This window comes from Paramisgurnus dabryanus, chromosome 9 (assembly GCF_030506205.2).
Source record: "Paramisgurnus dabryanus chromosome 9, PD_genome_1.1, whole genome shotgun sequence".
Taxonomy (NCBI): Eukaryota; Metazoa; Chordata; class Actinopteri; order Cypriniformes; family Cobitidae; genus Paramisgurnus; species Paramisgurnus dabryanus.
The window spans coordinates 31,979,028-32,006,838 of NC_133345.1; the positions used below are offsets into that span (position 1 = coordinate 31,979,028).

A 27,811-nucleotide genomic window follows, 5' to 3' on the forward strand; every position below is an offset into this window, starting at 1 on the left:
TGAGTAAAAAAAAAAAAACATTTTGGGGGGGGGGGGTGCCCTTTATTTAGGTCAGAGCAACTGCCCCTAAAAATTCCTGTGCACGTCCCTGGGTATGTTAGTAATTTTTTTATATAGATAAAGAGGAAGGTAAATAGAGAAAGAGATAAAGAGAAGGGTAACTAAAGAAAGATAGAAAATCTGTAATTAGGAAGTGAGGTAATGGCGGAAGAGATGGGTTTTTAGCCGAGTCTTAAAGACAGCTACAGTGTCAGCAGATCGTGTCACGACCGGCAGATCATTCCACAGTTGTGGGACAGTTCCTGAGAAGGTACGCGTTAGTGTTTTCTTCCCTTTTTGAGATGGTACCACAAGTCGTCGCTCGGTGGCAGAGCGCAGTGATCGAGAGGGTACATAAGGCTCTATAAGCAAGCGAAGGTAAGGGGGTGCTGACCCAGTGGTGGTTTTAAAGGCCAGGAGCAGAGCCTTAAATTTGATGCGAGCTGCTATAGGAAGCCAGTGTAACTTGACAAAGAGAGGAGTGACGTGCGCCCTCTTTGGCTCATTGAAGACCACTCTTGCCGCTGCGTTCTGAATCATCTGTAGGGGTTTGGTCATGCAGGCTGGAAGTCCTGCCAGTAGCGCATTGCAGTAGTCCAGCCTGGACAGGACAAGAGCTTGGACCAGGACCTGCGTAGCATGCTCATCTAGGAAAGGTCTAATTTTCCTAATATTGTAGAGAATGAATCTACAAGAGCGAGCGGTGCTGGCAACATGCTCCGTGAAGCTAAGCCGATCATCAGTGACCACTCCCAGGTTTTTGGCCGTCTTGGAAGGCGTGATGGTCGAGTAGTACCATGATATGGTACTAAAAGTTGCTAGTTCTTAATATTATTAATCTAAATGATTTTAATGAGCACAGATGTGGAAATTATACTTAAAAGGGTTTAAAACAAATGTATTGGCAGGCATTCATTTCGAGCAAAACTGTTAAAAGAAAATCTGTAGAAATTCTAATAGCATCCATATTACAATACCATTATAAACCATCAGCTGTTAACCAATAAACCATTACAACATTTTTCTGTCTTATTCCAGTAGGATTTAATGTTGTTCTATTGGATCACATCCACATGATAACTTTAAAGGGACACTCAACTGTGTATGAAAACAGGCTTATTTATTACACAGGGCCCGAAAATAGTCCCCTGCAATTGAAAGTAACAAAGGGGGCACTGTGTAATATCATGGGTTCATTTCCAGACCCGGAGATCGGCTGCATGGATACCAAAACGGTAAAACTCAATTGTTTAACTCTAGGGGAGCTGGAAAATCAGCTTATTTTCACAAAAAAATATTGTTAATATGAATAATGTTCTAATGTAATAAATTAAATTGCAAAATTGATGGGGTACATTTCTATTAAATCTAGCAAATCGTTTTTTACAGAGTACATTTCACAGCGAACACTAGAAACCCTCAAACTGAATTTGCAGAAGAGGCAAACTTTCTAATCCTGCAGCATCGATTTAATTCATGTGATGATTTAAAATGAAATCCATCAGACATCACTGAGACATTAACATTAACACAACTGAGAGTTGTACAGCTCAATAACAGTAAAATGGACTGTAAACAACTTTCTAATTGTGTAATATTTCAGTGCAAAAACCCAAAGCAAATTAAATGTCCATTATGCAACAATATAACAGGAAGCCAACGTGTGATATTCAACATGAAGTTTGTTGGATTATGAAGTCTTAGATCAACCACAAAAAGTATTGATATGGGAAGTTTCTTTCGAATGCTACACTTTTCATACAAAGAAACTAGACTGGAAAACATCTCAACCTTGGCCGTCTGTTTTGCATCGGGTCAAATTTAAATGAGCTTTTCTTGGCAATTCACTGCATTCGTACAACATTTTACCAGGTAAGTGCTGAACTCTTTGGCTTGAAAATCTGTTGGTGCATCTGGACACCTCACAGATGAGTATCTTAACTGTCCCACTCCCCAGACGGTGGATCGGCACTTTCTTCATCATCAGAATCATTAGTGACCTTCTTCATCCTCAGCATTGCAGCTTTGATGCTCCGCTCCAGCTCAGAGTCAGCAGCGGGGGCGGGGGCGGCAGAGGGCGGGGCTTTCTTCAGTGCCACGCCCTGGCGGATGGCTGACATGAGGCTCTCTCTGACATCCATGCGCTCCGGTTGGATGGTGACCTTACGCAGTTGCTTCTGACCGCGCTGCAGCGACGCTAAAAGCTCATCCATCAGGCCTGCAGCAGAAAATGTGTTGTGTAAACGTGTGCTTTACTCAGACTTGCAAATGAAAAAAGGAAAAATATATCTATTTTAAGGAAAACTAAGCCTTTTTAAGAACCATTAAGATTTTCTGCATTGGGACATTTTCTTGATTCAAAAATCTCAGCGGTCCTAGGCTCGGTCATCTTTGGTTGAAAATCAAAAAGCCATTGATTTATACTCACCAGCGTTTTGCTCCATAGTGTTTCTTTTTGGCGGCTTCTCGCCGATTGGCAAACTAGAACGCAAGGGAAGTGGTGCTGCAGGAAGGGGAGGGGCAGGAGGAGGTGGAGGAAGAGGAGGAGGTGGAGGAGGAGCCTGGGGTGGAGATGTCCAGTCTGGTTTTTCTACTGCAGGTTCACCAGGAAGAAGTATCTCCACCGGGATGTCACCTGACTTCAGACGCCTCCCCTTCCCGCATGGGATGTAGTTTTGCGGTCCCAGACTTACGATCGACAGGGGTTGCGATGAGTCATCGTTGTTTGAGTCACGCGACGCAGGCCTCCAACGAGCCGTCTTCAGCACATACTGGCCCTGATGTCTCTAAACCCGACCAAACACAGAGGAACACCGTTAGGAAATGGAGACTTTTCAGATCCTATTCCATTAAAAATACTGGAACCGAATGATGTTTTAATGCAGGGCTTTGATATCTTTTTTAAAGAATCCTTACACTTCTAATGAGAACTGAAATGAAAGACAGGCACAACACACCGTTCTGAAGCTGCGGAGTCTATTAAGAGTCTTCTCTCTTTCTTTCTCCACCCACTCCTTCATCTGCTGATCCTCGGCTCTTCTCTTCTCTCGTTTCTAAACGCACAGAAACAAAAAAAGACTGTAAGGTCGTCTATCAACCATCACAGATCTGTAATGAAGCGTCAGATTTAAAGCCCTCTACAGGCAGCTCATCTTTATACTTACAGAGCGTGTTAGGAGCAAACTAATAAGCTAACAACACAAAACTCTAATAACTGTAAACGCCACACAATACTAGGTAGAAAAAAGTGCCCGTTTCTTAATTTTAATACAATTATGTTTCCATCAAACTTGGCATGCTATCTAAGTAAGCAGCTTAACTAGGTTTTAAAAGAGAGCTCATGTTTCACTAACTTGACATTCACTCTGTTGAATGATTATCAAACACACACACACACACACAAACACACACACACACACACACACACGTTTATTCATTTGAACAGAAACAAACGTTCTTGGAAACTTACAATCATCAAGTCACATGACACAGTCACAAGGCATTCTGGGATTCTTGAGGGTCACTATGGCAACTCATCCAGCCCACAGGATGCTACAGTACTCATCAGTACTTATCATGACTCATTGTGCAATGCTTTGTGCGCTGATGTAGTGGGTTGTTGTTACCATACACATAACTCACCAGCTGTGCGGTGTGGTGTTGGCGGTGCTGCTGGGATTTCTGCAGTACCGAGTGCAGCTGCTGCTTGTGAGCCTGAATACACCCATCCTGCAAAGAGACACACGTAACATACACACCTACATAGAGTAAGAGAGTGTGTGTGAGAAATTACCTACTACAATCAACTAGTCAGTGGGTGGTCTAGTCTACAATTAGTCAACTAATAATTTAGTTGTTTTCTGGTTCTTATGTTGATGAACATCCAGCCAGAATTAGAACACCATCTTAAATAGGGCTGTGACAGTATCCATGACAACCGCATCACCGCAATGGTGCAGTGCCATCATAGCAACGAAGTGCCACGCTAAAAGCCTTTACAAGTTACTCAATTCTACCAAAAACAGATGGATAAGCAGATAAAACAACAACAGATGAACATTGATTAACATTCAAAAGTCACCTGTTGTTCATTAAAAGTTCAATAAGAGATAGTTCACAAGTTAGGGTTACAATGTAATCAGATATGATAATGAAGGTATATTTGGGAGGGCTGCAATCTAGGAATTTAAGCCGAGCCCAGAGTACTCTCCCCTCCTTGATATGCCAGCAGAGACTGAAGCGATGGGGTGAAAGAAAGATCCAGCAAAAAACAGAAGTAAGACGGGTATATATAGAGACCTCTCTATGCTGATTGGTTGGGTTACATGACCATGCTTCTCCCAAACTGGTCAAACTTTGAGCTCAGGTGTATTTTAATGAATTATTATTATTATTATTATTATTATTAAAACAACTTGAAAAGACTGGGCATCATCAGTTGATATGACCAAATTACATTCATAATCGGTGAGAAAATCCTTACATGTATCCCCAGCTTTAAATGTTTGCGAGTCATAACCCGAGTGCAGAAGTGCATGTGTGTGTCTGCAATGATGTTGCTTTTAACAGAGAAAGCTATCAAGTGGATTGTTATATAATCCATCCACGTGCGTGTGTGTGTTTGTGTATGTGCGTACCCGCTGGTTTCTCAGGTAAGCCCTGCGTGATGAAATCGTTCCTCTTTTACTTTCCAGTTGTTTGAGTCTCTGGTTCAGGTGTTTGTGGGCGGGGCTTACATCCACCTGAACGTCCTGCAGCTCCTCAGGATCCTGACATGTGTCGTAGTACACCACCTGCTCCTGCAGCTCTGTTTCACACAAACACACACAATCATCTTGAGAACAGTAGTAGGGGATGTTGTGTGTGTGTGTGTGTGTGTGTGTGTGTGTGTGTGTACCTCTCAAGTGTCGTTGTGCGCTCTGAATCTGAGTCACCAGCAGGAGCTCCTCGTTTCTCAAAATCTCAAACCTGCAGTCATGAAGTTCCAGCTGTGTTTCATAAAACTGCAGCTCCAGCTCACCGACAGCATCAGTGCTCTCTGTCACACTGCCCATCTACATGTACAGACAGACAGACAGACAGACGGTAAACACTGAAAGTCTTCTGCTTAATGATGTGCGTGCGTCACACAAATGAAATGATTCACTCGTCTCTATGGTAACCAGCAGCAGCAGCAGCCTTGAACTCCAATAAAGATCTCAGTAATGCGACATCATGAGGTGCTTAAGGCATCCAGACACACATCAAAATCCCCATAATGCACTTTAAAATACTGCGAGTGAGTCTGACATGGCAGCAGTTTTGTGAAACTGCACCACTCTGTGGTGTTTTAATATTAAAGCATCTTAGTGCGTCACAGATGCAGACATTTATTCTTGCCCATTTCTCCTGATACCAACAGGACGTTTGATTATAACATCAGAGATTTCTGATTATGAGAAGTGACTGTTTGTTTACCATCTAATCTACCCAGACTTTAATATCTTCTTAGGAGAAGATCAATTATATTCAAATAACCTGTGACTGCTTATAATGTTTTGGCTTAACGGTGTATTAGCATTCACACGTATACACAAATATATAATGTATAATCACACACACACACTTTGTCACGTATGTTGTGTCTCTTGCGTTTGATGCACATCTCTTTGGCCCTCATGTGCTGTAGCGTCTCTTTAGCCAACAACAATCCGAGTCTCTCTTGTCGGGGCACAGCCATCGCCCAAGATGCCTGACCAAATCTTTTCTGATCCTCTTCCATCTGTTTCACCATACCTGAACACAAGCATTAATCATATAAACATCTGTCATCACTAAAACTCTGAAAGAATACAGAAATATTCTTATGAACAGGGTGTGATTTGTGTGTGTGTGTGGGGGGGGGGTATCTTCATATCACTGCCTCTAAATAATAATTTTTATAGGGGGGACAAAAATGATCAAAGTTAAGTTAAAGTGCGCAGTAAACTCCTGTTTGCGCCATTCATTTCATGTTTGCTCCCTGCTGTCCTGTCCTGCCAGTATGGTGGCATACACAGCATGGGTCACGTGACGACCTCTATATATGAACCAAAACCAAATGAAAAGGATTCAGAGCAGCAAATGATTGTATTTCCGTGAACAGTCTGAAAGAAATCCAAGAAATATTAGCACTGAGAACGAGACTGCAGATATCACGGTCATTAGGAACGAGGGGAACTCCCAGGATGAAGCAAAAGACGGAGGATTAATTCTTTAATTAATCTATTATTTTATTTCAAAGGTGTAAGAATCATTCACTGAATCATCACTATAAGCCTACTGTGGTTTGTAATTTATTTTCATAAATATAAACATTTGAAAAACTTCTGCCCCCCCTCTGATTCTTTAACAAATCGTACCCTGTGTTTAAATGTAAGTTGACACATTTTTAAATAAACCAAGCAGCTCCGTGTGTGTCTGCTAGAGACCTTTCAGAGCATTAGATGTGTTTTTGAAGTAGTCAGCAGTGATGTCTTGTATTGAATGAACGGCTGCTTGTCCTCGCTGGCTCCATTCATTCATCTCAGCCTCCAGTTCACACACACGCTTTGGTCCTAACTCTTCGTACTCCAGGCACTTCTACACAAACACACAAACAAAGGTAACGTCATGATCCTGGCGTTTCTCTAACGTCAAGATTTTAGGTAAATGTACATGAATAAGTGAAAGTGAATATTGTCTGGTTTGCTTCTGTAAGTTCACACTGTTTTAGACTGCACAGCATCACATCGCACCACACTTCTGTAATCTCATTTCAACGGCATACATGTGCACCTTTCCACTGAGGGACACAACAATCTGTGTGTGTGTGTGTGTGTGTGTGTGTGTGTGTGTGTGTGTGTGTGTGTGTGTGTGTGTGTGTACCTGGTAATTATCACGTTGTGGGGACCAATTGTCCCCACAAAGATAGGAATACCAGTGTTTTTGTGACCTTGTGGGGACATTTTGATGTCCCCATGAGGAAACAAGCTTATAAATCAAACAAGATGATGTTTATTGAAAATCTAAGGTACAAGAAAGGTTTTTGTGATGGTTGGGGTTAGGGAATGGGGCAGGTAAGGGGAATAGAATATACAGTTTGTATGGTATAAAATGCATTACGTCTATGGAATGTCCCCACAAAACATGGAAACCAGAATGTGTGTGTGTGTGTGTGTGTGTGTGTGTGTGTGTGTGTGTGTGTGTACCTGAATTTGGGTCTTGTAAAGTGTGGCGAGCTCTCTCATGTCTCTGAAAGGTTGCAGAAGGTTCTGGTGGTAGTGGGTTGAAACGCTGACCAATTCTTCATACGCCTCATCTTCCTCCTCATAGATGTTCATCAGCCGCACAAGGCCGTCAGTGCTGGAGTGACTTTCTACAATCTGAGTCAACATCAACACACTTTACATTACAACTACTACAACACACACATGAAAACCCTGAATCTTGAGACTAGGTATGCCAAATCCAGGAATTTTCCATCAGAATTAACAGGAATATATGGAAATTAATGGGAATATATGGAAATTAATTGGAATAAACTGGGAATTTAAAAATTGCAAAGTTGCCTATAAAAGGGAACTTAAGAATGTAGTTAATCTTGCAGCATAATTTAATGCATTTTCACATGCACACAGCGCACTGCTTACTGAAATGAGGCCACACCCCCTCATCTACTTGCATTCATTCATAACATGCACAGATTATTTCTTGAAGCCAGTAAATCAGATATGTAAATGTTGGCTAGCACTATTTCATTGAACATTTATGAGGCTATCTATCATGTAGCTGTGATGACCTTTCTTCTACATTCTGCTTGCCAGTTTTCTGTTACCATAAAGAATTACTGCAACACACCCAAAAGTTTGGACACATGACAATGTTTTTGAAAAGTCTCTTATGTCTCTTTAAAGTCTTTCAAGCCTGCATTTTACCTTAATCAGCATTTACGCCCCTTTGCAACACTACCAGAGAGCAACTGTGAACAAGACGACAATATGACAGACCACTGCTAATCGCTCAGAGATTGACTGACAGTAAATTACTAAACAAAAATTAATCTCACCGCGCGCAAAGCGTCTACGGCGCGCGTTATCGCGTCCCGCATCGCGTTGCGTTTAAACTCGTGCAGATCTTCATAGTATTCCTCTTCATCTTTTTCGTTGACGTCGAAGAGCGCGTCAAGCACGATCCCGCGACCGCACACATCCACGGCGGTGCTAAAGTATCGTTCCAGCTGCCTGCACGGCGCGTCGGCATCGCTCCGCGGCGCGCTGAAGAACAGAAACTCCCATGGGTTGCGCTCGCGGAAGCGCGCCAGGTCTGGAAAGAGCGGCTCGAGCTCGTCCCGGACAGCGCTGAGATGCGCGTGCACGTGCCCGAGGTGCTCGCCGGAAAACAAACCCGCGCAGCTCCCGCTCGCGTCTCCTCGGCGCTGTAGCGTCCGGTTATGGCACGTCACCGCGAACTTTGATACGATTTCGTTCCACTCTACGATAAATCTCACTTTGTGAAGCTCGCTGTCGTCAAACGCGTCGGTTTTGACCGCTACCCATCCGTCCAAACTGTCCGGTCGCTCGCTGTCCGCGTCGCTCATGGCGTACAGAGCGCTGTCTTCTGTTTTGGTGCTGACGTCATCGTGTGCTCATGTGATGGGGAATTTTCAGCAGTCACGTGACTAGGATTGTAACTTGTCTCTTCCCATAATAGATCCCTATAGACTTTATCAAATACACACTTGCGCTCTTGATTTCCTGTATTTGGCCCAAGTGGTACAGTGGTTGTTAAACCTCTGTGGCATGACTTTTTTATTTTTGGGTGAAAAAATATTTCACGATTCACTGATAATACATCCATCACCACCCGACCCAGAATTTAGTTTGTTGCCTCGGGGCAACATTGTGGGGTACTTAAACAGATGATAAATTACACAAGGAAACAAGCAATGTGTTCATTAGAAAAAGACAATCACACTCACAGACTACTAATTGTATCGAACACCTCATAAATGTTTCACACATTTTCATATAAACAAACAAACGTGTGTGTGTGTGAGAGGGTTTATGATTATAGTTAGCCTAAATATATTATTAACCCTTCATCATCCAATGACACGCATGCAAACACACACACACACACACAAACAGACCTATAATTTACTCATGTCATCCCAATTTATATGAGGAAATTCAAACTATCATCAGCTCTGAATTCAAATATAGTGGCATGATGGTTGTTTGTTGTCGTACAGTTTGTCAGAAGACACGCAAGAACTGATGACATTTACAGTTAGCCAAGTTCATTTTTTATTTAATAAAAAAAAGCTCCAAATATTATTTCTCTCACAAACCGATGATTTTACTTCAAAAGATTCACTATTATAAAGCCACTGGTGTGAGTCCGTTTACCGATTGCTGTGTGTTTGTTGAACCCAATATAAGAAGCTTAAACGACAGCATTTTAATAAAAACATTTGTTTGTGTTTTAAAGAAGAACGTCACTTCTGGGATGGCATGAGAGTAAATAAATGATGAGAATATTTGGGTGAACTATTCCTTCAAGCCAACAAAATTAAAAGAAGCATCTCTATTGTACGATGTATTTTTATTCCATAGGAACAGATTCAACATCAGCATCTAAACATTTTACAAAATTAAAGTCTTTTGTTGTAGTGATGCATTTAGACTGCACTTCTGTTGCCACAGCGCGTGCGCTCCTCTTCCTCATCCGAAGAGTCTCCTCCATACGGTACGAGCCCTGAAGAACGATTGCATTCCTCTGAAAGCTTTGTGGTCTTCATCTCCTCTTCATCAGCTACACAGATCAAAGCGTCTTAATGTCAGTGTGACCAATGAAACCACATAAAACATAACTAAAGTGTGTGTGTGCTCACTTTTACACACCTGTGTCTGTCAAACGTTTATTTAAAGTTTCTTCTCTTTGTCTCTTTCTACCTGAGGTTAGCAGAACTGCAGGAGGTGGCATCAATAACCTGAAAATAAGACTGATCTCAGATCATTCACACAATAAACAGATTATAATGCTCTGTATTTACAGTCTAAAGCTAAAGTGTTGCAGACCAGTTCACAAGTATAAGGTACACGTGTAGTCGATCATAGGCACTGTAAAAAAGAAACTTGAATTGTAAAAACACAAAATCACTGAAACATGCAGAATAAATCAGACATTCAACCTCTCAGAGCTTCTGTCTGTCACGACCTTCACCAAATCACCTGCAGACGACTCATCCTGAATAAAAATACACAATACATCATTTGACTTAAAGTGAATCTCTCTCTCTCTCTCTCTCTCATTTAACAGCTTGTTAAAAATAATAGCAGATATTGTCCGTTTAGGACTTTTTTTAGCTTTTCTTATTATACAGATATATGTTAGACAGCTGGACATTTCAAATAAAATAACGAGATATACCTATTAATTCGTGTCTGCTCCTGTTTCTTGTAATGACAGGGGTGTGGAGAAATATTTACACATTTTACTACTTATTTCTTTAAAGTTTAGACTGACTAATTATTTAATTTCCAATTCCAAAGTATCTGACAATCTTAACACGGTGTGTGGCTTTGTTTATTGCTTTCATGCATTGCCTTACTTTGGACAAAAGTGTCTTTTACATGCCTAAATGTAAATGTCCAAATGTGCACACTTTGTACTAAGACCCCTGTCACAATAAACAGGAGCAGACGCAAATTAATAGGTATGTCCAGCTGTCTAACATATATCTTGATGTTAAAAAATGCAAAATAAAATAATTTCTAACATTTCATCCTTTCCAAGTAACACATAAACCGACAATATCTGCTTTTTTTATTTTTTTATACATGTAAATTCATGTTTAGAATAAAACAAGCAGCTGTCAATCCTTTATTATCCTCCTAAGACCCAGGTTTTGGTTTGTCTTTTTTTCAGATTTCTACCAGCTATTTTGGGGTTAGGAATAAATATAATAACCAAATTGTTTTCTAAGAACATGAAGCAGAGTATTTGTCCATGTTTGTGTACAACATGTTCCAGTTACACAGAATTAAGTATTATGGTGCAAACATAAATAAAAATTCATGTCCACATATGTGGACATTCAGGTCTTAGGAGGATAAAATAAGTGGCGTTCGTAGTGGTGCAACAAGTATTCCCTACTTCCGGTCAAAGCCCCCATATTGTGAAATAAATCTGTCAGTGTATTGTTGTTAATTATCTGTATATGTGAGCATACCAAGACAAATTCCTCTCAGCTGTATTGTTGAAATAAAATCTTTTGACTTTTGACCATCTGTGTTGTACAGAAGCAGAATGTCATTTACAGTACTCACTATTCCTTACATGTATAACAGCGCGCGTTGTATCCATAAACAAACCTGCTGCGTGAGAGGCGTTTGTTCACGCGACCACACGGGATACTGCACCGGACTGTTTCTCAGCTGGGATTGGCCAGAGTTATTCCAGAAGCCAGCGGACACGGGATACGCTGGGTAGCTGTACCAGGATTGGCTGCTGTAGCTGTTATTGGTGGAATAAACTGCATCAAAAGATGTGACATCAGTCAACTGTTACAAACAGATATGAGGAGCAGAACCCAAGAAACAAGCATTTACAGAAAGATCCTAACGCAAACCGGCACATTTCCACCAACTTCACAACAAACGAACCAAATCGAATCACAACCCATTTCGAATTTCATTCAGGATCTTTATGCCATCGCAACCATTGAGGCAACAGTCAGAAGTTCTTCAAGCTCATTTTAAATGATCTGTGAACATAAAACTTACAGCCAGTGGCTGCCGGTGACTTCTTTTTTGAGGGCTAACAATGGGAAGCTCGTCAAAAGATTATTTAAGCCCATCACGTGTGTGGCCCGTCACGTCAAAATATGTGTCTGCTGCAGACACTTTGGAGGGGTTTAAAAGAGACGCTCACATTTGCTAGATTTAATCTCATGTGTAATCTAGGGCTGTGTATCGCCAACAATTCCCCGATACGATACGTATCCCGATACAAGGGCCCCGATACGATGCGCATCACGATACACGACTATTTTGAATTACATTTTTGTTCAGAATTTAGTAACATTATTATTTTTATTATTATTTGTTTATTGTACATTGAATAAGCAGTGTTCTAACAGTTGTGTTTTTGTCATTCATTTATTAGCTATTAGAAATATTTAAAATCCCAGAGTTAGTACTTAACTTATGTTTTTTTAAAAGCAGTTTTACAAAGATGGTGCCTTACTCTTGTCTCTCATTATTCTACATCTATGAATATATCTATAAACATGCAGTCAGACTTAATACTATTTTATAGAAATCAGATTATTAATGTGACAGTTATAGTTTGAAGTAGCTCTGTATCTCTTCTCTAGACATACACTTTTCACATGCAAATCTTTGTCGTGTTTCTTCTCAAATGCGTTAGTACTGTTTTATAAGAGCATGGCTAATAAAGCCCTTTGCAGAAGATATCTGCGCTTTCATACTGAACTCATTGACTTTAATGCGCGCGCGAGAGAGAGAGAGCGCGAGTACGTGGCTCACTATGCAGACACGTGCGCCAGCGAGACAGACACGCAAAGTGAAAGTATACCTCGCCACCTTTAACTCTACGTACTCCGTGGGACACATGCGTCCTTTCCATATGGATCACGGATCAACAGCGATTCGTCACGTTACTTTCAAAAGTACATCCGAATCGAAACGGAAGGTGCTGTATCGATGCACGCATCGTCAGGCGTCCATGACGATGTATCGTCGTATCGATATTTTGAACACAGCACTAGTGTAATCAGAGTTTAGTGTCCTTTGTGAAAGTGAGCATCTCCTTTATCATAAATCCTTTCGACGCGTGTGCAGCAGGCAAGTATTTTGACATGAGGCATGACGCACATAGGTTCTCATGATACACTGAACACATATTTTAAATAAACGCCCCCTGTTCACAGCAGCTGTCTAGGGCAAGATCGAGTCGATGAAGTGCTGAAGTCATCATCCCTTTAACCAGATGTCAGAGCCCGCCGAGAGTTTGGTGGAAATGCTTGTGATCCGGCAGCAGCTCAAAAGGTTTAAGCAACACACCTGTAGAAGCAGACGGCGCATACGTGGACGTGACGCGAGTGTGTTCAGCCCGCACCTGAGCCAAAACAACATCACGTTAGTAACGAGAGCATCACATGATTTACAGAGTCCATCTTTATCAAACACACTCACCGTCTCCAGGAGATTCTCACACAGTTTCTTTGCCGCCTCCAGTCCTGCTGCATTCGGGTGGCTGTGAGAAAGACGTCACATGAGAAGCAGCGTCACAAAAGGAAGAACAGTAGAGATGGCGGGCGGAGAAACTCTACCTGACGTACAGATGCAGCGGTTCGAAAGACTCGCGGCGAGACGCCTGCTCGATGTGTCCAGAACCTTTACCTCTGAGGAAAACACGAGCGCCCGTCTCAGACTGAATGTGCTGTAGGTATGAGCCGGACCGCCCCTCTACGTGCTCGTTCACGTTAAACGACGGTTGCGATCGGTCCAGGCCTACAAATATCTTAGTGTGCACAAAACTCTGCAACCAACAAGACGGCCACAGTCAATCAAACAAATCACAAATCCTGACGCTCCGAAGGCCAAAATCTGCCTGACGACAGGAAACTGGTCAAGGATCTGAAGTGTCATTTGTATGATTTGCTTAACAAGAAACTTACAAATGTCACCTAAATGGATATCATCAGATGTGTGAACATAGGGAGCAATCGGCATTAAAACTAGAACCTTCGCAAGGGATCGAGCCAATCAGCTGCTTTCTTTGAGAAACTAACGGCAGTGGGAAAAATCCAAGGATCCTTAGTGACGGAGAGGTGACGTCCCATAGCCATAAGCACATTCAGTCATCGTTACTATGGTTACTGCAGGAAAGTCAAGCGTTGACCTTTCAAACATGAACACATACTTTTTTTTAATGACAGCGTTCTGGTAACGAAGAAGAAAAAGAGAGAAGCAGCTCATAAAGATACTTGAACACTACAGTATTTGTGTTATATAGTTTTCTGAAAAGTTGGACAAGGTAGCGGAGTATAGAAATGGTGTGTGCACGTGCCCAAGTTTAATCACATTGTATAGATATATAGATAGAGACAGAGTGAGAGAAAAAGAAAGACCTCATGCCACAGCATTCCCAACTTCCCTGCTTTTCTCTTAACCATTGGATAAAAGCCAGGCTTTAAAATAGTTGCAACTGGTTGTGTTTGGCCTCATGCATCACCGCAAGAACCATCAAAGTGCCGCGAGAGCAATGTGAGAAATCATACAAAGGAGAATCGCTCTCACTGCACTTTGATGTCATCCGCCTGTCAGTTCTTGCAGTGTCCCGTAAAGTACAACAGGTTTCAAATTCTGTGCAGTATAACGGAAAACGAGACGGGTGGTCACCCTATCAGAAACAGGGGGTCAGGGGTCAGTTTAATGACTCAGACCAAACAAGACACTCATGTGCAACCATCACACAACATTAAAATTATTGCTGATCATTTATCTAACATGGCAGCACACTATTAAAAATCAACATTAAAAACTTTATGTAAATGTTTGTGTCTTGTGAAGTGCAAATACTTTTAGCTTATTCAAGGCAGAACTAAAACCATTTTTAACCCTTTCATTTTAAAAGTATTAACAATTTGTTGAGCATGTGACCAAAGCTGAATCTGGGTGTAAGCAGATGCAGTGACTCCAGGCTGAGGTCTGAAGCTTTGAGTCGTTCTGTCTGCTGTTACTGTAGGAGGTTTGTATCAGCAAAGATCGCACACTCGACAGATCCCGCCTTCTATAACCTCCACACGCAAACACACACACACACACGCCTGAGGTGCAGGTACGTACCCCTGAGTGAGGAGGGGGCGGCTTGTGTCCAGGAATCGTGGGAATGTTTGGGGGTCGTATGGCGGCCGCTGCAAGAGGTTGCCGGTACACCGGGACGGTGGGCATCACAGGAGGTTGTAGCCCATTTGATGACCGCAAAACCTCCTCCGAGATGATTTCCTTTATTCTTGCAACAGCATCTAATGGTAGAAAACAACATTTCAACTCAATAACAACATCCTGGTGGGAAATATTACAGAAAATAATTTAAACTAGAAACAACTGTGACACGATAAGACTGAATGTCACTTTTGTGTTTCTTTTACAATGTCACAGTATCAAAAAATATATAGTCACAGTTAAAACTAATGTGCTATTGGAACTGTCAAACTTAAAACACACCAAAGAATTTAAACGTGTGTAATAATAATAATAATTTGTTTTTTTTTATATTTATATAGCACTCAAAGCGCTTTACATATGAAAGGGGAATCTTCTCAACCACCACCAATGTGCAGCATCCACCTGGATGATGCGATGGCAGCCATATTGCACCAGAACGCCCACCGCACACCACAGCTTATTAGTGGAGAGGAGACCGAGTGATAAACAATTTGTATATATGGGGATGATTAGTAGGCCAAAGGGCAAGTTTGGCCAGGATGCCGGGGCACACCCCTACTCTTTCTCGAAGGACATCCTGGGATTTTTAATGACCACAGGAGTCAGGACCTTGGTTTAACGTCTTATCCGAAGGACAGATCTTTTGGTACTTACTGTTGACGTCAGTCTGACTGCGTCCCTGCACATGGAGATACAGACGCCTCGCTCTAAACACAGAATGACCGTTAATGCTCACACACACACACAGTGGCACGAAAAAGTATGTGAACCTATTGGAATTTCAAAGTTTTCTGAATAAATTTGTCATAAAATGTGATCTGCTCCATATCCAAGTCAAGGGTATTGACAAACATAATGACACAAAACAATTCTGATCTTTCATGTCTTTATTGAACACATTCATTCAAAATGGCAGTGGACAAAGTAAGTGAACCCTTAGTATTAACTTAGTAATAACTGGTTGACCGGCAGCAATAGCCTCAAGCAGGCGCCTCCTGTAGCTGTGGATCAGACCTGCACATCATTGAGGAGGAATTTGAGCCCATTCTTCCTGGCAGAACTGCTTTATCTCCATCATATTCTTTGGCCCTCTTCAAGTCAATCCATCTGTTGGGTTTTGGGACTTGGCCACATTAGTTTTTTTTTGAAGCCATTATGTTGTGGACTTTCTCCAATGTTTTGGGTTGTTGTCCTGTTGCATCACTCACCTTTTACAAAGTTTCAGCTGACGTACAGACAGTCTCACATTATCCTGAAGAATTGTCTTATACAATTGGGAATTCATCTTCACCTCAATGATGTCCAGGCCCTGATGCAGCAAAGCAGTCCCAATTCATGATGTTTCCTCCACCATACTTTACAGTTGGGACGATGTTATGATGATAATATACAGCGCCCTTTCAATGCTGGACGTAGTGCTGTGTGTTTTTTCCAAAGAGTTTTTCCAAATAAATCTTAGTTTCATCAGACCACAAAATATTTTGCCAATACTGCTGTGGAGTGTCAATGTGCTCTTTTGCAAACTTCAGGTACGCGGCAAAGTAGCTGTAGTCCACACCTCCAAACGTATTATCTTAACAAGACTCCAGTTGTGCTAAAACCTGACTCAAGGGTTCACATACTTTTTCCCACAAGCACTATGAGGTTTTTTGGTTGTTCTGAATAAAGACATGAAAGATCCGATTTTTTTGTATTATTATAATTAGATACATTATGTTTGTCAATACCCTTGACTTGGATGAAGATCAGATCACATTTTGACAACAAATTTATTCAGAAAATTACAAAAGGTTCGCAAACTTATATATATATACACACACAGTATTCAACAGATACGTACGGGTTTGTGGCGCCACATTTCTCAGCATCACCCACGTGAAGGTCTTTGGTTGTAACAAATGCACCACTGAACTGACGAATCTAAAACACAACATGCACGTCTGCAAGTAAAGATGTGTTTAAAAACAACAGATCAATGCTAAAAGTCTGACCGAATCTCATGATGTCACACCTCTTCCTGAGTTTTGCCTGTAGTCAAAAGATTCCTGCAGTTTATTGGCACGTCATTAATATCAACTTCAGCCACGACGACGTCAACGGCGCAGAAAGGAAAGGGAACAGTGAGTGGCACCTGCGGAGACACACATGAACGTGAGCAAGGCATCATGGGAAAGGATGGTGTGGGCGGAGAGTTGTGTGACTGTCAGTACTTTACTGGGCAGCGGCTGCAGTGGTTTCAGTTTGCCTTTGGCCATCAGCACGGCATTTATTTTAGCCGCCATCGCCGCAGCCATCTCCACACCAGCCTGCGGCGGGTCCGGTCCGACGGCGGGCGGCCAGGTGGGCGAAGAGCCGGAGCTGCTGGCCTCTGTCGTCACAGGGTGGGAATCGTTTCGTCTGGTCTGATCCCACCTGCTGTTCGCACACCTGCACAGAATGAGAACGTCAGAAGTGAACGCATGGACGTCTGTGTGTAGTGTTTGTATACGGCAGCAGCCTTAATGTGAAGTGGATTAGATGTAATATTTGAAAGATATTTTGATGCTGGGAAAGCGTTTTAATAAACTTTCTAAGTTGCTACCACTTCTGTTGCCTAAATGTGCGCTCAGTCTATTTGATCACATGAGCTGTAAAAGGGTCTATTAGACACTGGTCGGTTAAAAAAACTGGTGGTCAGGTTTGTGATCCACTCCCCCTGGTGGTGAACCATTGGCTTTTCGAAACAGTAATGACGTAATGAAGCCTCATTTGCTAAAATCACGCGACTTGGACAGTTTGAACACGCTCCGAACACTGATTCGATACAAAAGATTCGTAAATGTTTCGAGGCTTCATGAATCAGTGTTTCAAAATCGCCCGTCACCATCACTACTTTACGGTAGCCCTGAAGTGCAAACCACAACAACAAATTACTAAACAACAACAACAAATTAAAAAACACCACAACAAATTAAAAAACACTGCAACAAATTAAAAAACAACAACAAATTAAAAAAACACTACAGCAAATTAAAAACACAACTACAAATTAAAAAACCATACAACAAAATAAAAAACCATAACAAAATAAAAAACACAACAGCAAGTTAAAAAACACTACAAAAATTAAAAAACACTACAACAAAAAACCATCACAAAATAAAAAACACAACAGCAAGTTAAAAAACACTACAACAAATTAAAAAACACAACTACAAATTAAAAAACACAACTACAAATTAAAAAAAACACAACAACAATTAAAAACACAACTACAAATAAAAACACAACTACATTAACCTACTGGAAGAGGTAGGTACCAGTGGGCAACATGAGACATCGCTGATTGGACGACACTGCAGTTCAGCTTTTGAACCGGAAGTTATTCTTCCTATAGCGCGTGGTTTGGAGAGGAGGAAGGACAGCAAAATGTTTTGCCCAAACTGCGGAAAAGAGCTGGTTGAGCCGTCCCCGAACTTTTGCAGCGGCTGTGGCAAAAGGCTTAAAGAAATATCTACCATCGGAGACACCCAACAATCTTCAAGTAAGTTAATAGGAATAGTGTAATGCTTACGTTGCTTGTGGATGTAACGTTAGGTTACTACTATCGTTAGCGGTTTCCAGACCGTACCCTTAGCCGGCCCCAGCAGCCGCTACGTTTGGGTCATCTGTAACATTCATGTTTGAAAAAAATGCACTACAGGACGAATAACTTCCGGTTCAAAAGCCGAACTGCAGTGTCGTCCAATCAGCGATGTCTCATGTTGCCCACTGGTACCTACCTCTTCCGGTAGGTTAATGTAGTTGTGTTTTTTAATTTGTAGTTGTGTTTTTAATTTGTTGTTGTGTTTTTTATTTTGTAGTTGTGTTTTTTTATTTGTTGTAGTGTTTTTTATTTTGTAGTTGTTTTTTATTTTGTTGTAGTGTTTTTAATTTTGTTGTAGTGTTTTTTTAACTTGCTGTTGTGTTTTTTATTTTGTTATGGTTTTTTATTTTGTTGTAGTGTTTTTTAATTTGTAGTTGTGTTTTTAATTTTTTGTAGTGTTTTTTAATTTGTAGTTGTGTTTTTTAATTTGCTGTAGTGTTTTTTTAACTTGCTGTTGTGTTTTTTATTTTGTATTTGTTTTTTATTTTGTTCTAGTGTTTTTTAATTTGCTGTAGTGGTTTTTAATTTGCTGTAGTGTTTTTTTAATTTGTTGTTGTTTTTTAATTTTTTGCAGTGTTTTTTAATTTGTTGTGGTGTTTTTTAATTTGTTGTAGTGTTTTTTTAATTTGCTGTAGTGTTTTTTTAATTTGCTGTAGTGTTTTTTAATTTGTTGTTGTTTTTTAATTTGTTGTTGTTGTTTAGTAATTTGTTGTTGTGGTTTGCACTTCAGGGCCACCGTACTACTTTGGCTGCGTTTACATTTTGCATTAACATGCGATCTCGGTGATCCGTTCACGCAGATCCGATCATCCGTATATCAGGACACGGCGCGTTTACATTTGTCACATAAATGTGGCTTCTGTATCTGGATGTGTGATCGGATCCCGTGCGGGGAGACGCGCGCTGGGTGGATAGCTGTCAATCAAAGTGGGTACAGCTGTCTTTAGCCACATGATTTAGGGTTTTCGCGCTAACCGCAATCCCGTATTGTACAGTGCTACTGAACAGCAGAGAATAACTAGCAACCCCAACAACCGTGATGTCCACATTTTAAGCGTTATATTTTTTAGCTTTAAAAGCCTTATCTTTAAAAGCCTTATAGCGTCCGCACCGCGGATGAATGTCCTGTTTAACTTGTCCTGAACTTGACTTTCACCCGCATGCTTTAAATCAACAACAAAATCCGTGTGAAACATGACCGACTCCACTGTTTTATTCTGCCCTAATAACGGGCTTTTGCCTCTGCCTAAACTTATATGTATATTTATATTTTAACCATAAACTGTTGTTAGTTATGTTTCCTGGTAATTTTAATATGATTTAATTAAAAGAGCTAAAAATTTCCTAAATTTCCTGTTCATAGTGCGTAAGAAGTAATGTAATTTACAAACACATATAAGTAACCTTGCATAAAACCAACACTGAATAAATGTATTTGGTTAATGTTATTATGGTTTGCACGTGTTTTAAAGTAACTTAAAATGTGTTAAATGAGACAGAAACAGCCGATTGACCAGAAACAAGCGGAACATTCACGTTGATATGTCGCCATGGAAACTCAAACATTATAACGATCCTGAATTCTGCCATTAAATATTAAATCTCTCTATGAATAGGAACATATAACATATGCCTGAATAACTTAAATACAGTCAGCAGTGTTAAAATGCTTTTGAATATCGATTTATTAAGATACTTTTAAGCGTAGCTTTCATTGCTCCACAAATATGAATGTATGCGTCTCTCACCTGCGCTCCATGACCTAACGTCCTTTATTTTTGACAGTGAGAGGAGATGATAGTGGGCGGGGTTTTTTGTGACGTTGACCTGTAAATGCAGATACGATGGCTGGATTGCGTTTACATTACACTGAGATCCGATCACAAAGCGTCCTCGACTACCTCTGCATCAGGACACACAGATCGGATAACATTCCGATCACAGACGCGTTTACACTTGTCTTTTCAATGTGTATGTGGACAACATCCGGATACAGGTCGCATGTTAATGCCAAGTGTAAACGCAGCCTTTGATGTTACATGTGATGGAGAAGCGGCTGCATCGCCGACAAAAGTCGGACAAATTGTCAAACCAAAACGCATTGCATTATTCAGGCGCTGTCGGTTCTTGACATATATATGTACATATCTATGGGTTCTTGTGACACCGTACCTACCGACCTCATCAGACAAACTGTATGAACCCATCATCAATACTGATAAACGTGTTAAAGTTAAAAAGATCTTACAAACCAAGCACTAACTATAGTTTATGGAGTGAAACAGTCACAGCATTTTAGCGCATTAAGACTACAGAGTTACATGAATAAAGCAAATAAAGCTTCGGCACAATAGCATATATATAATATTATCGAAGTATTACGCGCTTCTGTCACAAACACAATAAAACACTCACTGTGATCCGGACGCCATCAACACATCAAAAATAATAATAACAAAGATCAGAGACTTTGAACTCAAAGCTTGATGATCACTTCACCAACACATAGAAAAAGTCTCCTGCGGAAGTGACGTCACGATCACATTCTTCCTTGTGTTTACGATCAGCAGCGTCGCGCGCTCCCAGTGGTGATAAATGATAAACAAGCGCACACTTTTATGACTTCACTGTATATAATATATGGAATGATTCTCGTCAACTGTAGACATATAACTGTTACATATTTATTGTATATTGTCTTACATTTTGATATCCGCTGACCTTGGGCCTGCATTATTGTCCAATAATTTAACGGCACGTCGTCAATTATTGGGTGATTCTCTGAATTGGGTGCCCTTTAAGTCCCCCAAACTTACTTCAAAGATTTTTAATTAAAGGAAATCACAAAATGCATTTTAACGCAATCAATTAATAGAACCAGGTGCCTTTGCATTATAATGCAACAAAAAATGCTTTTATTTTATTTTAATTTATAGATATGGGTTGCCGAAGTAGTAGACAACAAGCATACTTGCATGTCCCCACTAACCATCATTACATTTTCATTGAATATCAAACAAATAAAGACTGCAATTAATGCAAAATAGTTACTGCTAATTTAATCATACGTGGGTTTACTTTAACTAAAATATACATATGTATATAAAAATGCATTAATTATATATGAAATTGCAATATTTATACACGTCCTCCAGTTTGTTTTCAACCCCGTCACGCCATACTATTTAACCCCCTATAAAAATAACGGATCAATCCCTGTGGCATCACACCCAGAAAGTGATATCACACAAGTCTCTTGAAGAACATGCTGCAAAGAAAGGCAAGTGTCAGAATCTTTTCTTACGTTTATTTCATGTTTTTCACTGTCAGATTAAGATTGTCAGGCTCAACATTTCAACTCTGTTGTATTACTAAATGATAGTAAACAACGGTTTAAGAAAAATTAAATAATAGTTTTGCAAAACATTAAACTTGTATGATTTCCTAAATGCCATGTGATGCTACTGTCTTAGTTAAGTACGGAGTTACAGCTACTGTTAGGCAAAAACTTCAACCCCGTCACATTCAACCCCGTCACATTTTTATTATAACAGGGTTGAATCGTTGTGACGGGGTTGAAAATTTGACACTTTTTAGTAGAGTTCTCAATTGTAGACTTGTTATATTGTTATGTGACCTGTTAGAAATAATCGATTATGGTATTTTATGTTCAATAAAACCAAATTGAAAGATCGATTGATGTTTTTGATCAATTAATCCTTAATTCTTTTGATTTAATGTTAAATACTTATTAAAATGTTTGTTTGTTTTTGCCAACTTTAATAAAATACAATTTTATTGAATGTGATATCATTAATTTTACAGGTAAGAAATCCATGCTATATTAAATGATGATCATCACTTCAACCCTGTTATCATTTTCAACCCCGTTATGCTGAGTTCAACCCTGTTATTTGATAGTTTTTATTAATATTTTGGTGATAAAACGACAAATTAGGTCAAAGTTTGTTTTGCTGTGTGCAGAATTTACAGGACAGTCTGAAAAAATATGAAAGCCTGATTAAATTCTAATGTTAACGCATATTTTGTGATAAGATATGAAGACCAATGTTAGATACAGTTTTCATGACCTGATTTGGTATTCAAATGGTGAGCATTAAAAAAAAAATTCTACATGCAATAAATGATATCAAACTAGGGACATCAGTAGTTGTATGGGGCCACCATTCGTCAAACTTTTTATGACCCCCTCCCCCACCCGGTGACAGTTGCTGTCTGACAGGTCGTTTTTATGACCCCTTGACAGATGGCGTTTTATGACCCCATGACAGATGGCGTTTTATGACCCCATGACAGATGGTGTTTTGACAGGTTGTGTTTTATGACCCTTAACAGATGGTTTTATGACAGTTTGTGTTTTATGACTCCTTAACAGATGGTGTTTTGACAGTTTGTGTTTTATGACTTCTTTGACAGATCGTGTTTGGCAGGGGGCGGGACCATCAATCAAAATCTGTACAAGTTGTCAACTTTAGACAGAAAGTATTTAATGGGTTTATGACGGGTCATTTAGAGTGATTGTTTTTCCTGAGTGTGTTTTATGTCAAGCGTATGGTGTCATGTTTAATGACGGCTCGTGTTTCGACATTTTGCAGTTTATTGACATTTGATGTCAGATCTCAAACATCCTCACTCCTTTCGCACAAGACATGCATTCTTTCACAGGGGTGCGTGTTGTAAAGCGATTAAAGATTTCTAAAACTCAATGTTGGTAAAACAATCCCCCATTACGGTGTCAAAAAAGTAAAATGTTTATTTTAGATTTAGACAAATCATGAACAATGCTACGATTAAAACATTTGTTTGTAACATCACAAGTTATTTAATGAAATATTCCGTATACGTGTATAGTTTAAGCAATGATCTGAGCCATAACCTTCGGAGCCGGCAATACTACAATCTTTAGACGAAAGTCTAAACTAAATACAATTTTAAACGATTCATGAGTTCCGTGAATCTTTTCATAACCTGCACTATAGTTTCACGCGTATTAAAGATCCGGCGGTGTCTGACAAAGCGCCGGGTGAGCGTTCATATCTGCCATTTTAAAATAATGTTAATAAATGTAATGCTGTCCACTATGGCAAAATAGGTTTTTATTTTAGATTTACGGGAAACTTTAACCAAGTCTCTGATTAAGACATGTGTATACACAGATGGTGACAGAGAAACTTATATATGACGTTAATAATTAAAAATAAAACCCCAAAATGGGGTGAATACTTCTTAAAAACATTTAAAAGTTTTAAATGTTTTTAAGAAGTATTCACCCCATTTTGGGGTTTTATTTTTAATTAAAGGCTTCTTAAAACATGTGTGAATATGTGTATATTATACAAAGAGTCTTATATTGTCTGCTCTGACAAAAATAAAGTATTTTTTAGATTTAGGGGAATTGACTGCGTGTGTCTTATAAATACAACTTGATAATACGTTTGTTTTGTAAAGAGACTTCTTTAAAGTCACGCAAGAATAAAATCTTTTAGTTGTAATGGTAAACATTAAATATACTATTATCTATTTAACTATAAGCTATATTTTTTCTGATCAACCTCAAAGTTTTTGATGTTGAGCTTATGACCGTGTGTGATAGATATTTCACAGCAGGGTCGGTTTGTAATCTAGGTAGAGTCTTTTAAAACTGTAGTGGTAAAATGTAATATGGTAACTCTGTCAAAAAAAAAAGTAAAAGGTTTATTTTAGATCATAATCTATTTTATGGCAAACATTACTGTATCTAAAAGTTTTTAACAACACAATTTATTTAATGAAATACGCAGTATGTGTATAGCAATGAATTGTACCAAAAACCCCGTAGGTCGACATTTCTTTAGACTAAATCCTATTTATTTTAAACTATATAAAAGTTTAATCTTTTCAGACATAGTATTCTGATCACAACATTAGATCGCGCTCCGGCGTTTACAAACATACGCGGATGAATGTTCATATCCACCGTTAAGAAACTTTTAAACGATTAAAAACACTTTCATATCATCTTCTGGGTTTTGTTTTAAATTAATGATATCTTAAAACCAACTGGGAATATGTGTTTATTACACAATAAAATGTAATTATGGCCGCTCCGGTATAATAGGGGTTTTATTTTAGATTTGGGACTTTCTTTAACCAAGTCTCTGATTAAAACATGTGAATGCGTGCACCAAAGTTGTCAGATAACGTAGACTGAGGCGCACATATATCTGGTGTTAAGAGCCTTTTAAACGTTTTAAGACATTTCACACCCTATTTTCAGTTTAATTCATTAATGTCATCTAATATCGAAGTGTGTACATGTCTATTTACGATAAATGTAACACGGTACGTATTGTCAAAATAAAAGGTTTCTTGAACATGTTATTCCAGTGTGTGGTTCTTGTCTTGCGAGTGTTCGACATATTTAGTGATGTGGAAAAAGTTTGTTGTTTGGACGAACAGTTTCAGTCTCTCTCTCTCTCTCTCTCTCTCTCTCTCTCTCTCTCTCTCTCTCTCTCTCTCTCTCTCTCTCTCTCTCTCTCTCTCTCTCTATCACCAGTCCGCTATCAACCAGCAGACAACCCCCCCCCAGATGTCTGGACAGAGGGAGTGTTGGTAAAATAAAAGAAACTCAGCCCCCATTGACAAAAAGTAATAGGTTTTATTTTAGATTTCAGGCTTCATTACTCAGATACAGATTAAAGCAGGTTATTTCTTATTCATAATTTAAAGAAACTTAGAAGTTTTAAGACATTTCATCACACATCCTATGATGACATAAACCCTTGTGTTAGCCCTTAGAGGACAACAAAACGGGTGCAAATATTATTTATCAACGTCTGATGTTGTTATAAACCAGGTTGTCACATACGTGACAACAATCATTGCTTTAAAGACAAAACATTTAACAAATTTGACATTTTGTTAAACATGGTTGTGCGTCCATAAACACAACAGCAGCTAGGACATGGCTCTACATAATATTAAAATCACGGGCTTACGTTAAATAGGTAAACCTTAATTTTTACTAAATAAAATAAAAATAAACTATTTGAACATCTTAACCGACATTAGGTTAGGTTTAAGATGAATCAGTGTCTATAGCTTTACGAATTACATCGTAAAACCCCCCAGAGGATATGGTATGTGTGTGTGTGTGCGCGTGTGTGTGTGCAATGGATGTTATCACGTGGTGCGGACCAAACGACCAACGCTGCGGGGGTTGTGAAGCGAAGAATGAGTTCTGAACACAGAACCTTTACCAAAAACGTAACACGGATTAACACATCACAGAACAATTTGAACAACCGTGTCGGATTCGTACACACCAGAGGTCTGTTTTATGTTTTGCAGAAACTGTGGAAACTTTTGATGCTGCCAAGGTGTCCGAGTTCGCAAACAAACTATCAAACGCAACGCGGCGGAAACAGTGGACACGAGCCTTTTGTTGCTGAGAAGGCGATTGAACTCAGAAACAAACAAGCAAGCAAAGTTGTCTACGAAACTACAGATTCTTGAAAAAGATGTCACAAAGATCATTCGAACGACTACGCAATGGCCAGATGGGGTATGTGTACGGGACCGACCTTTTTAAAGATATGCTTAAAAAGAACTACAAGCGCGAGATGTCCAATCTACTATGTACTGTGATATACAAAGAGGCCAATGTGTGCATGCCTCCAAACTATTGCGAATCTAACGCCGGTCGTGTAACCAGACTCAAGGAAAAACAGATGGTGTGAAAATTATAGATGGAACTCTTAATAACATGGTACAGGCCCAAGAGGAACCCCGTGTGATTATTAGAAAGGCCCTAGAGATATTTTATGAATGTGACGAGGCCGAGTTCTACATCATCAATATCATACTTATGTCGGCCTTTGTAATTGACGTATGCATTGATATCTTTGTAAAGAAACGAGAAATTAATGTGTGTGAAATCATAGAAAATGCCGTAGATTTCATGTTTGAAAAGGGTCTTGGATCATGCATGCACTATCTATGGTATCTAGATAATATCATAACGGTTAATGATGACTAAAAAACCAAACCTGTGAGCCAATGGTATATTTTACGCAAGTTTTACAGTTGTTTTTTAGTTTTACCAAAAGTTTTAATCTGATTTTATTTTTTACTCAACATTATGATTGATAAACCATGTCCGTCAACAAATGTATACTTTAACAAAAACTACGTTCTAGTAGTTTCAATGTATGGTAACTGGTGGTTTTTCATCATTGATTTTGTATACTGCTTATGTTTTTGTATGTTTTGCTGTACCGGTTTCATAAAAACAAAATATACAAGGATTTTTTTTGGTCTTAATGTCTGTTGCTACCATAAGATACAAACATTAGAACATTTAGACATCTTGTTCAGACAACGTGTGACATTGCTCATTCTTCATATGTTTTTGCAACACCACACAGAGAAACGTGAAAGATTGATAGAAATTACATGTGACTACATCACATGTCTTTCAGAGGCGTAAAATAAAGTCCCCAATGTTAGTATGGGATGCTAAAACAGCACAGGCACAAGCTGATCCTAATTTTGATACCTGACGTCTGTCACATAGTCAAAGCTCATATACTTCATGTCTCTACGAATCCTGACAGAGTTTTAGTTTCATATACACAACACATCAAATGTAAACCACGGTAAACTAAATACATTTGACAGCAAAGATCTCTAATTTTCTGACAACCCCCAAAAAAGATGATGGGGTCATCATCAAACATCACTCACTTTTAAGGTACCGAAAGGTTTTTGTTTATTTTAGTTTAACTCAACACTGAAATTTTAGTTTAAGCACACAGAAATGCACAGATTTTACGTTTTAAGTATACATGTGTACATCACATTGCGATTTCAGTCTCAACTAGATCGATGATCTATCAATATTAGCCACAATGTTGTTTGTATGCTTGCTCTGATTTCACAAAACATCCATTTACATTCAAAACCTATGGATTCAACGCCTTAAAGTCATCATTTTTATTTCGTTCACATCAACAGCACCAATATTTTTGAATGTGCAAACTGATTTAATTCGTTTTAAACATGTTTGTGCGGTTTCGGTCTAGATTTTATAGAAAACTTCAGAACATGACACCGTTTTAACATTTACAAAATGAAACATTATACTTTTAAGTGTCCCCCATGAGTATAT

General features: G+C 39.4%; 2 protein-coding genes across 7 annotated transcripts; both read right to left on the reverse strand.

Moving 5' to 3' along the window:
• Nucleotides 1-1,058: 1,058 nt before the first annotated feature.
• whamm (WASP homolog associated with actin, golgi membranes and microtubules) lies at nt 1,059-8,697 on the reverse strand. The gene is made up of 10 exons (XM_065257977.2): nt 8,105-8,697; nt 7,248-7,421; nt 6,489-6,639; nt 5,645-5,814; nt 4,937-5,093; nt 4,677-4,846; nt 3,682-3,768; nt 2,997-3,092; nt 2,468-2,825; nt 1,059-2,257 (listed from the first exon to the last, which is right to left on the reverse strand). The coding sequence occupies exons 1-10, from the start codon at nt 8,633-8,635 to the stop codon at nt 1,977-1,979; spliced, it is 2,175 nt and encodes a 724-aa protein (XP_065114049.1). The 5' UTR covers nt 8,636-8,697; the 3' UTR covers nt 1,059-1,976.
• A 928-nt stretch (nt 8,698-9,625) lies between these two features.
• On the reverse strand, nt 9,626-21,203 carry LOC135739888 (KH homology domain-containing protein 4-like). 6 transcript variants are annotated; one of them, XM_065257978.1, is made up of 13 exons: nt 21,058-21,203; nt 17,228-17,444; nt 17,029-17,148; nt 16,858-16,937; nt 15,672-15,724; nt 14,916-15,094; nt 13,397-13,605; nt 13,260-13,320; nt 13,128-13,182; nt 11,415-11,575; nt 10,232-10,287; nt 9,942-10,030; nt 9,626-9,852 (listed from the first exon to the last, which is right to left on the reverse strand). In XM_065257978.1, the coding sequence occupies exons 1-13, from the start codon at nt 21,072-21,074 to the stop codon at nt 9,719-9,721; spliced, it is 1,431 nt and encodes a 476-aa protein (XP_065114050.1). In that variant the 5' UTR covers nt 21,075-21,203; the 3' UTR covers nt 9,626-9,718. The 6 variants fall into 6 exon arrangements, 4 of the variants coding, with proteins under 4 accessions (XP_065114050.1, XP_065114053.1, XP_065114052.1 ...); XR_010529062.1 differs by having other exon boundaries at nt 9,804-9,852; nt 11,380-11,575; XR_010529063.1 differs by lacking the exon at nt 9,626-9,852 and having other exon boundaries at nt 10,232-11,329.
• Between the last annotated feature and the right edge of the window lie 6,608 nt (nt 21,204-27,811).